Source organism: Gigantopelta aegis, chromosome 10 (genome assembly GCF_016097555.1).
Source record: "Gigantopelta aegis isolate Gae_Host chromosome 10, Gae_host_genome, whole genome shotgun sequence".
In the NCBI taxonomy this organism is placed as follows: domain Eukaryota; kingdom Metazoa; phylum Mollusca; class Gastropoda; order Neomphalida; family Peltospiridae; genus Gigantopelta; species Gigantopelta aegis.
The window spans coordinates 89742653-89754903 of NC_054708.1; the positions used below are offsets into that span (position 1 = coordinate 89742653).

Sequence of the window (12251 nt, forward strand, 5' to 3'; positions counted from 1 at the left end):
CTCTTCCAAGGATCATCAGTGGGGAGAAACAGTCATCACACTGAGGGTCGGTGTGTGTATTCTGTTCCAAGGATCATCAATGGGGAGAAACAGTTATCACACTGAGGGTCGGTGTGTGTATTCTCTTCCAAGGATCATCAGTGGGGAGAAAGTCATCACACTGAGGGTCGGTGTGTGTATTCTCTTCCAAGGATCATCAATGGGGAGAAACAGTCATCACAGTCATGGGGAGAAACAGTCATCACACTGAAGGTCGGTGTGTGTATTCTGTTCCAAGGATCATCGACGGGGAGAAACAGTCATCACACTGAGGGTCGGTGTGTGTATTCTCTTCCAAGGATCATCAATGGGGAGAAACAGTCATCACACTGAGGGTCGGTGTGTGTATTCTCTTCCAAGCATCATCAGTGGGAAACAGTCATCACACTGAGAGTCGGTGTGTGTATTCTCTTCCAAGGATCATCAGTGGGAAACAGTCATCACACTGAGGGTCGGTGTGTGTATTCTCTTCCAAGGATCATCAATGGGGAGAAACATTCATCACACTGAGGGTCGGTGTGTGTATTCTCTTCCAAGGATCATCAATGGGGAGAAACAGTCATCACACTGAGGGTCGCTGTGTGTATTCTCTTCCAAGCATCATCAGTGGGAAACAGTCATCACACTGAGAGTCGGTGTGTGTATTCTCTTCCAAGGATCATCAGTGGGAAACAGTCATCACACTGAGGGTCGGTGTGTGTATTCTCTTCCAAGGATCATCAATGGGGAGAAACATTCATCACACTGAGGGTCGGTGTGTGTATTCTCTTCCAAGGATCATCAATGGGGAGAAACAGTCATCACACTGAGGGTCGCTGTGTGTATTCTCTTCCAAGGATCATCAGTGGGAAACAGTCATCACACTGATGGTCGGTGTGTGTATTCTTTTCCAAGGATCATCAATGGGGAGAAACAGTCATCACACTGAGGGTCGGTGTGTGTATTCTGTTCCAAGGATCATCAGTGGGGAGAAACAGTCATCACACTGAGGGTCGGTGTGTGTATTCTCTTCCAAGGATCATCAGTGGGGAGAAAGTCATCACACTGAGGGTCGGTGTGTGTATTCTCTTCCAAGGATCATCAATGGGGAGAAACAGTCATCACACTGAGGGTCGGTGTGTGTATTCTGTTCCAAGGATCATCAGTGGGGAGAAAGTCATCACACTGAGGGTCGGTGTGTGTATTCTCTTCCAAGGATCATCAATGGGGAGAAACAGTCATCACACTGAGGGTCGGTGTGTGTATTCTGTTCCAAGGATCATCAGTGGGGAGAAACAGTCATCACACTGAGGGTCGGTGTGTGTATTCTCTTCCAAGGATCATCAGTGGGGAGAAACAGTCATCACACTGAGGGTCGGTGTGTGTATTCTGTTCCAAGGATCATCAGTGGGAAACAGTCATCACACTGAGGGTCGGTGTGTGTATTCTGTTCCAAGGATCATCAGTGGGGAGAAACAGTTATCACACTGAGGGTTGGTGTGTGTATTCTCTTCCAAGGATCATCAATGGGGAGAAACAGTCATCACACTGAGGGTCGGTGTGTGTATTCTCTTCCAAGGATCATCAGTGGGAAACAGTCATCACACTGAGGGTCGGTGTGTGTATTCTCTTCCAAGGATCATCAGTGGGGAGAAACAATCATCACACTGATGGTCGGTGTGTGTATTCTTTTCCAAGGATCATCAATGGGGAGAAATAGTCATCACACTGAGGGTCGGTGTGTGTATTCTGTTCCAAGGATCATGAGTGGGGAGAAACAGTCATCACACTGAGGGTCGGTGTGTGTATTCTGTTCCAAGGATCATCAATGGGGAGAAACAGTCATCACACTGAGGGTCGGTGTGTGTATTCTCTTCCAAGGATCATCAGTGGGGAGAAACAGTCATCACACTGAGGGTCGGTGTGTGTATTCTCTTCCAAGGTGCATGTAATTCACTACAATACCGTTCAGCTGGTGTAATGTATTCGAAACAAAATAATATGCTAATAGACACTGCTTGTGGTTCCGTCGAATACTAAATGTGATATTTCACAAGTTATTGTTTCTATCTGTCACACTGATTCAAGTGAATTGCTGCAAGTTGTACTTTCCAAAAACAAGTTTGTATTTTCAGTTAAGTTTCTCATAAATTAATTGTGACAATTTGGAATAGGGTCATAGGGTCATAGGGTTTTACGTGCCTGTTCAGAACAAGATGTATCCCACGCGTGTTATGGGCGCAGGTGCCGGCCTCGTAAAGGAAAAGGCTTGGGATGGGAGGGACAGGGGCCAATTTTGGTGCTATTGAATTTTGAATATCCCGTAGGATTAAGTCAAAAGAGAAAAATTGCGCTAATTCTTGAAGGAAATTTGGAACGGTTCACCAAGCAAACAGTAAAACATTGTTAGCATTTATGAGTTTGATTTAGACTAGTTCTACACTTATAGGGTTATTCCAAAAATGGCCATACTGGGGCTGAAGTCATGGCAACTGTAGTACTTGTTCCGATTATAAGAATAGACCTACCCTTATACCAAGGTCAGAAAAAGGGGCAGAGGAAAGTGGGGGGGGGGGGGGGGCAGGAGGGGGGGAGGGCAGTATCAGTTGTGGGTAACATAACGGTAAATAATTATTAAAATTATTGGGTTGTTTGGTTTGGGGTTTTTCAGAGTGAAGATAGAAAAAGAACATGTAACTCATTTTGGTAAACAAATCCCCTCCTCCAATTACATGCCACATAGATGATGGGTCTAGGGACTATGCCTTTTCCCCCCTTTTTTTGTGTGTGTGTATGTGTTTTGTTTTGTTTTTAATTCAAGATGTCTGTGGGTGCATTTGTGGGATATTTAACTTCATTATTCATTATTGGAGACCAGACATTTATTTTGTTTGGCCTAATAGACATCCTGACTCCTTGTCTTATTATAGGAGAAATTAATTAATTATTAGACAATGTGCCTGACTACTAAAAAACCAGAGTATACATGTGCTTCTAAAATTTCAGTTGCTATATGTGGTATCGTAAGCTGATGTATGTGGTACCGTAAGCTGTTATATGTGGTACCGTAAGCAGCGTCTTCCATGTGTGTGTGTATATATATCTTCGTTTCCATATGCAGGCCCGCACGCCCGTCTGTTTTTCCTCTTTTTTTTTCTATCAAATTTAGATAACGTTACATAACATTTTTCATGGGTTTTTTTTTGTTGTGTTTTTTTGTTTTGTTTGTTTTTTTGCGTTTATTCTTATCGAGTCTTAACCATTATTGGTTCCATCACGAGGAATTCGCGCAAAAACGTGTGCGCGCACACACACACACACACACACACACATACACACAGACATTAAAAAGCCTGTGTACGGGCCTGATATACTATTTTTATTTCATAGAACCAATGACACCTATTTTCCCCCACCTTTTACAATTACCTGCCATCCCATAACAAATGTAAAAAAGGATATTAACACTTGTGAACAGTGTGGGTGCCCTCCATGACCTACCCAACCCCACTTCCAAATAAAAAAGAAGATGAATCTGACGAATTTTAATCGAAATCGCTTGCCTTTGGTAAATCTATCTACCTACCGTCACTTTCTCAGGCTCACCCTATTCCGATACCTCTCATAATAAATGTTTCAATCGGTCGAGGTTTCGCGAGTTTGTAACTAAATTGCCAACAATCGGGCGACTGGCCACGAACAGTTCAAAAGATTGTTAAGATGTAGCAATTAAATATATTGATTTAAAGTATTTATTTTTTCTATGTTTCTGTTTGGCTAATTGAACATTGAATCTGGCTATATATTTTCTGTGCAAATTCACCAAACTGCTAATAATTTTGGGGATCCAGCTTGAACCCTGCATCGCTATAATGTCACAAAACACTGACTACCAGATGAACGATACAGGCCCCAGGTCAGGGCAGAAGGTTTTACGTGCACATTCAGAGCAAGCTGTTGTAGCGCATGAATGTCTTGGGCACAGGTGCCGGCCTCGATCGGCTCCTCCGTCCATGCACTTAAGTTGATCTTAGGGCTAAGATCGCTTCGTGGAACAGGGCCCAGGACAAGAAAGGGTTGGCAAGTGGCGTAGCGTGGGCAGGGCCACTGGGGCGGTTGCCCCGGGGCACAAAATTCTGGACTGGTGGTAGGGACTCTGGGAGTGCTAACAGTCCACTGGTTAGGGGGCGCAATACTTGCCTGTAGGTGCAAGAGAGCACCAGCAGCCTCACCGGAGTCGGTAACAGGCAGGGGGTTGGTTTTGTGCAATGGAATTTGGAATGTCCCGTAGAATTAATGTAGAATTAATGCCAAAAGGAAAGAGTTCGCAGTTTGAATGAAGGAAATTGGGCTCATTTTTTAATGATCCACTAAAAATAGTATGCCGAGAGTAGCTTGTTAATGGGACCTAGTTGGTGCTGACGTGTCACCCTAGGTTGGCCATAGGGGCCCTTAGAAGGGCCTGATCTGTTCAGATCGTGGCATGACAACCCAGGGGAGACTCGTTTTTGCAATTGTGTATTATATGGGCCTTTCTGGTGAATTGCATGAACATGTGGAATTATACACACAGTGAACATCAGTTAACCGATTGTATATTCGAGACGTCTGGTGATTTGCTTCCCTTGAAAGTCTGTGTATTCAAGATGTCTGGTGATTTGCTTCCTTTAAGTGTACATTGTATGTATTCGAGATGTCTGGTGGTTTGCTGCAAGGCAGGCAAAACAAGACTGTAAAAGATAATTGGTGGTTAGGTTGTGGGGAGCATCATTGTATATAATTATTAATATTATTGGGTGGGGGTTCGTTTTGTTTTTCGAGTCTGTAACACATTTTGCTAAACAAAGTTCCTCGTCCGATGATGGGGGTGTAGGGACTATGCCTACACATTTGCAATTCAGTATGTGTGTAGATGGATTCTGTGATATTTGATTTCATTATTCACAACAACAACAACAACAACAACAACAGTCCCAGTAAAAAGCTGTAACCAAGTTCAGTTTGGAAGTCACACCAACTCGCATATTAACAAAGCAGCACACAAACGAGCGGCGATCGTTGGGATCATTGGTCAAATAGCCGGTAAACAAGTATACAATGTTATTGATACAGCTAGTAGAAGGAAAGTAATTGGGATTTAGAGAGAATATACCGGGCCCGTAACAACAGCACCAGATAAAACCTATATCCAAGTTCCTTATGGAAATCACGCTAACTCACATTTATTTAACAAAGCAGCTCGCAGACGAAACGATTTTTCGGATCGTTGGTCAAATCGGCGGTAAACATAATGATATTGGTACAGATAGTAAAAAAGTAATTGGGGTTATTTATTACACACCAGTGTAAGATATTACTCATGTCATAACAATTACTTAATATCTAACTAGTGTAATATTGGCACATGCAGACGACTTGCTGAGTATTTGTTTATTATTATTATTTGTATGACGTCGGTTTTCGAATGACGTCACTTTACATCTCACTGCTTGTGAAGAGTGTTGGTATCAAAACTGTTCACTCGTTTCATAAAAATGGTATGACAGGCAAGCTCGTTTAGTATTCTATATGTAGGCCTATAATGTTATTGGTACAGCTAGTGGAGGAAAGGGAAATGGGGGTTAGAGGGAATACATCCACAATAAAAACAGCCCCAGATAAAACTTGTACCCAAGTTCCTTTTGGAAATATATTAACAAAGCGGCTTGCAGACCCGCGATCGTTTGGACTGTTGGTAAATTCGGCAGAGGGTGTTTTAGGGTCTACATACCTCCTCCCAAAATTTTCTTTTCAAAAATATATTTTCATGTGGAACATGACCTGACCTAACCTAAAAAACTCTCTCGCCACTCTAGACACCCTGTTGCACAATGTTCTGCACATGCGCCTGTATTGGTATATTGTTTTGTAACCCCAACCCCCATAAACGTAGCTCTCCAATCTAGACCCCCCTTATTAACATTCCTTCATAGCGTCTGCATTGGGGAAAAAAAGAGAAAAATAAAACAAACTAAATAATAATACATGTAATAATGATACAAATGAAGTGATTTTTTTTTATCACCTGTAATTTTTTCTAATCGATTTCACTTCTTTTCTCTCAGCAATACACCCCCCCACCCCCACCACATGCAGTGACGCTCCTGTTTTCCTTTTTCGTATATTAATAAGACTTTTTATTTGTAATTTTTTAAAACAAATTATTTCATTAAATTTATATAACATGATGTCAGCAGTTGACAACAACCAATAAATAAAGAGGTCACAGGCTCGCAGCAAGTGACAGGTACACACATTGCAGAATCAAAGCAAGTCGTTACTGGTGTGGAACAAAGTTGTCCCTCAAACAACTACCCACACCCACCCCCAACCAATTTGTTTTGCTTTTTAATTATTATTTTATTATTTAATCTGTGGCACATCGAAAACAGTCACAAAACGATCCCCATTCACTTATAAGTTTGTATAAGTTATTTCGGTAAGGGTAAGGATGACAGGATTTTAAAATATATTTATATTGTAATATGGTGGCCATCTTGAGAAAATGGTCTCCAGTTTAACATGTTAAGTGAATCATTGGTGGGAAATTAATAACTCCCTAATGAGATCAGTGCAAAGTTTCATGCTTGTATCACCATTTGAAAGGTCATTTCAGTTGTCTGCTCTGCCAATAGTCCTTTTAGTAGGTGCCCATGTTTTGGAGAGGTTGCCATCTTTTTAACACATCAGATGTTAGGTTCAGCATGTTTCTAAACATATAAAAATAATATAAAATAACTAATATAGAAAAACACATCCCAATACATCCCAATAATGAACATTTGGAGGACAGTATGGCGACCATCTTGAAAATTGGCCGCCATATTGAAAATACATTGATTAGATTTGACAAACTCCCCAGTGAGATCATCCGTGCTACTTTTCATGCTTTTATCATCATTTGAAAGTTTCTCCCAGTTATCTGTTCTCCCAATAGTGCTATTAGCCCTACTTTGACCCCCATATTTGCCACACACACACCACCAGAAGCCTGTTTATTAAAACCTTTTTGTTAACATATATGATGAGAAATACAAAATAGCGGGTGGCACTTAGCTCATTCTGAAGCCGGTCTATATAATATTGCTGCTTAAACACATCACATAGCCTTTCCTTAATCACATTGTAGATACTGTCATCAACATGTGTCAAGTTCCATATTTAACCACACACACAATAAAATACACATTTTAGTTTTCAGTCAGTTTTGGATCAATTCCCATCAATAGGCCCATTAGACTATTCCTCATTCAGGGTTTCTGCCAGAGGGTAAAACGGGTATGGCGCCATACCCAAATTATTATTTTTTTAAGTTAACATTTTGACAAAATTAATGACTCTTATCATTATTGTACGATTTTCTTAACCCTCACCCTAAATGTAAAACATTTTCTTTGTGGGGGATGCCCCCCCCCCCCCCCCCAATACCCCCTGTTGACTGGTTGCATTCAATTCCATAGCGCCATACCCAAAAATGTCTTTCTGGCAGAAACACTGTCATTCCAGCAATTGCTCCACAACTGGTGTAAAAAAAGCTGTGTACTATCCTGTCTGTGGAATGGAGAAATATAGAAGATCACTTGCTGCTAATCGAAAAGAGTAGCCCATAAATTGGTGGCCGCGGATTTCCTCTCATTATCTATGGTTTTTAACCATATGTCTGATGGCATTTAACTGTAGATGAAATCTGTTGAAAATTAAAGTTTGTTTTGTTTAACAACACCACTAGAGTATATTGATTTATTGGTAATTTTTAACATATAGTCTTAGAGAGGAAACCTACTTTTTCCATTAGTAGCAATGGATCTATTATTTACACCATCCCACAGACAGAATAGCACATATTAGTATGGCCTTTGGTATAGCAGTCGTGATGCACTGGCTGGAGTGAGAAATAGCCCAATGGGTCCACCGACGGTGACCGATGCTAGACCGACTGCGCATCAAGTAAGTGCTTTATCACTAGGCTATATTCTGCTCTAAAATGTGTTGAGTGCGTTGTTAGATAAAACATTTTTTCCTTTCATAGAGTTATATGTTCTCTGTTCCGGCACACAGTGAAACACTTCAGCTTGTTATGCCACTCACTAGAAGCAAACATTATGAATTGAAGTTTGATAAGTCTGCTGATTGTGAAGGTTACCACTGGGACCTGGTTGGAGAAATGACAGGTTAGTAGTATCTGGGTTAGCCTGGGTTCCTGGTTTTGTTTGCCAAAACATTTGTCAAATCATAAAGTATGTTGTTTTACCAATTTCAATATATATTCACCCAAGTACATTTTGGCACTTTAGTCAAAAGATAAAAAAGAAAATCTGCTTTTATGTCAAAGTATACTAATGTTGTTAATGAGACATATTTGACTGCCAATATTATCAAAATCTCTTTACCAATTTCAGTATATATTCACCAACTACATTTTGGCACATCAGTGAAAAAATCAAAAATAAAATCTCCTGCTTTTATGTTAAAGTATAGTGATGTTGTTAATGAGACATGTGACTGCCAGTATATGCTTGAGGTGCCTGTGTTACAGGATCGATCCACCTTGGTGGATCCATTCAACTGATTGGCTTTTTTCTCATTCCATCCACTGCACCACAACTGGTCAAAGGCTGTGGTATGTGCTTTCCTGTCTGTGGGAAAGTGCATATTAAAGATCCCTTGCTACTTTAGGAAAAATATAGCTGGTTTCCTCTGAAGACTACTTGTCAGAATTACCAGATGTTTGATCCAATAGCCGATGATCAATTAGGTGCAATCCTGTCTGTGAGATGATGCATATACAAAGTAAAAGATCCCTTGCTACTAATTGACAAATATAGCGGGTTTCCTCTGATGACTACATGTCAGAATTACCAGATGTCTGATCCAATAGCCGATGATTAATTAGGTGCTATCCTGTCTGTGAGATGATGCATATACAAAGAAAAAAATCCCTTGCTACTAATGGACAAATATAGCGGGTTTCCTCTATAAGACAAAATGTCAAAATGACAAAAAAATTTAAATCCAATAGCCAATGATTGTTAAATCAATGTGCTCTAGTGGTGTCGTTAAACAAAGCAAACTTTAACTTTAACCCAATGGACTTAGCACATAGTAACTTAAAAAAAGGGACCATAGCCTACAGGTTTTCTAATCCAAATGGTACCAGTGAAAAGTAAAAAAAGGACCACACTCAATCAGGGTCCTTCCAGTCTCATTACTGATATTAATAAAACTATTAAAGAAAATAGTTGTCACATTCTAGAGTAACCACAAACAACAGTTGAACAAATTTACCATTTATTCATAAGCTATGTATAAAATATACAAACACACACACACAAACACACACACACACACACACACACACACACACATATATATATACACACACACACACACATATACACACACACACACACCAGTCACACACATATACACATACACACACCAGTCATATACAAATTAATCAGGTCAGCTAACCACCGTCTCGAATCCAGGTCACAATATATCAGTTGCCCATAAGGTTAGCTAACCACTGTCTCTAGGTCACAGTACATCTCAGTTGACCCTAGCTAACCACTGTCTCTAGGTAACAATACATCAGTTGCCCATAAGATCTGCTAACCACTGTTTCCAGGTCACAATACATTGGTTAACCCTCAGGTTGGCTGACTACTTCTCCAGGTCACAATATATCAGTTGCCCATGAGGTCAAGTAACCACTTTCTCTGGGTCACAATACATCACTTGCCCATAAGGTTGCCTAACTGCTGTCTTCAGGTCACAATACATCGCTTGCTTATTGGGTCAGCTAACCACTCTCCAGTCCAGGTCACAATACATTGCTTGCTTATTGGGTCAGCTAACCACTGTTTCCAGTTCACAGTACATTGGTTGTCCGTCAGGTTGGCTAACCACTGTTTCCAGGTCATAATACATCGGTTGCCCGTCAGGTTGGCAAACCACTGTCTCCAGTCCAGGTCACAGTATATAGGTTGCCTGTCAAGTCAGCTAACCACATCTTCATCACCACAGTTGGCCGCTGTCCGGAACTAGAATCTTTTTTGGCATCATGTATAGCCACATTCCGGGATACTAATGAACATAATATATTTTCATTAAAGGGACATAAAGGGATATTTTTCACTATTAGAGCCGTTTATGATCACTGAAATCAAACATTACTTATATTTTATTGTTTAGATTATTAATTTCCATACAACCGAAGTGGTTCTGGTCATCCTTGGGTTTCTATACCGGTAATACCACATATGCATTTTTCATATTTTAAAAAATGCATGTGCGTTTAATAAGCAATGATTATTGAATCGCGTTTTAGTCTATTTTTAAGGGTATTTCAACGTCACAGTCTATTGTATCCAAATTTGTTACAAGTTTGTAAATTAACCAAACTTAGTGTCCATTGTTATGTGTTGAAACTAGGGTTTAGGTGAAAAATATGCCTTAGTGTTTAAAAACTAGGGTCTGTCCCTTTAACTATATTATTGTGAGCTTCTGGCTGAGTGAGAAATCCATCCCACAGTGACAAAAAGCATATTTAAACCCAGATAAACCTGGACTAATACTATACAGATTACTGACAACATGAAACATTCTAGCTACACAATGAAGTCTTTGGTACTTTTGCCTTTCAGCGTTTCTGCCAGAAAGACATTTTTGTGTATGGCACTATGGAATTGAATGCAATCACAGTCAACAGGAGGTATAGGGGTCCTCCCCCAGAAAGAAAATGGGTTTAGGTTAGGGTTAGTGTTAAGAAAATCATACAGTAATGATACGAATCATTAATTTTGTCAAAAAAAATAAAAATAAAAATTTGGGTATGCATGGTCAAAGGCTTTGTAATAAAATACTTGGGTTAATAATACTATAAATATCTGGCTAATATTACACACAAACTACTGTTTCAAAGTTACTTCTAAATATGATAATATCTACACTTAATGATGTTAATGAATCTTCATAAGCAAAATTACATTTAATAAAATAAAATAAAATAGTTTTAGTTTTGACAAATCTAGTTGCCCGACGCCCGGTGCTAGTGGTTTTTAAATAGGAGGTAGTTTTAAATGCAAACACTGGTGGGTTATAAAAAATACCCCAAAACCAACAAAAAGCCCATGTTGTACTTGATCAGAAATTTGGCTATATACATGTAGTGCTTTATTTTGGTGGCCAAGTTGAATTCACAAACCCACTAGCCCTGTGTCTAGTGACTTTTCCAAAACATTTGTCATACCCTGATTATTATTTAGTGCATCTGGTGTCTAACTCCCCATCACCAAATTGTGTGAGAATGTAACACATCCACAAAGTTAAGACAAGTCTGAATGAACCTTCAGGTTCCCATAGTATGATTGGTTATTAAGCCTTCTGCAGTTAGTGAACAGACATGCACACACATAAAGCAGGGTTTTTTCTATATTAATAATATTTTCTTTTCTTATTAGTGAGACATCTAAGTGCTTGTTCTTGTCCCGGTCATTGTATCAAATATGCAGATGGCAAATACTGCTGGTGTAAAAGAAATCACCATTTATTTTTTGGTGGAAGGCATTGTGTCAAAGGTAATGTACATGTTTAATAATTTAATGTTAAATACCATTAGCATCATTCCATGTCAAGTCACGCATCCCCTCATGCATCCTTGGAAGCCAAGGTACCATTCAGTATATACTTACCAACATAAAGTGCCTTCTTTAGGAAATAAATGTGAAACAATGATTATGTCCCTTACATGATATCATCACTGACCAATCACATGGTGATTAACTTTAGACAAAAGAGCTGGTCGAAACGTTCCCAAACCGAAATGTACCCAAACCAAAACCACCCACTTTTGGTGGAAATGTATTCAGGTCAAATTACAGATTGAAGGGAGTAACTAAAGAACAGCACTTGTTTAATTGGCACATGCAAGGTTTGAACAAGTTTGAGAATAATTTTATTATTATATACAAATCTCCAAAATATAAAACAATTCACAAACCCTTTTTATAAATTGCGTATGTCAACCTGTTCATGCAATAGTTTATATATACAAGCAATGTTTAAAATAAATTGATCTGTGGAATACATGAATATCATGTTTGTTAAATTATATTCTATTAAATTCTAAATCATATAGATTATAGGTAGCCTATAACAGACTTGTCAACCATCCCGGAGAGTCCAGGTATTTG

The 12251-nt window shown here is 39.5% G+C and overlaps 1 protein-coding gene across 1 annotated transcript in view; it reads left to right on the top strand.

Annotated features, from left to right (window-relative positions):
- The window catches only part of LOC121383901, a 167786-nt gene that overhangs the window by 95283 nt on the left and 60252 nt on the right, over positions 1-12251 (top strand). The window contains exons 8-9 of the mRNA XM_041513999.1: positions 8087-8228; positions 11520-11636. Of these exons, the coding sequence (XP_041369933.1) occupies positions 8087-8228; positions 11520-11636 (259 nt within the window). The remainder of the gene's footprint in view (positions 1-8086; positions 8229-11519; positions 11637-12251) is intronic.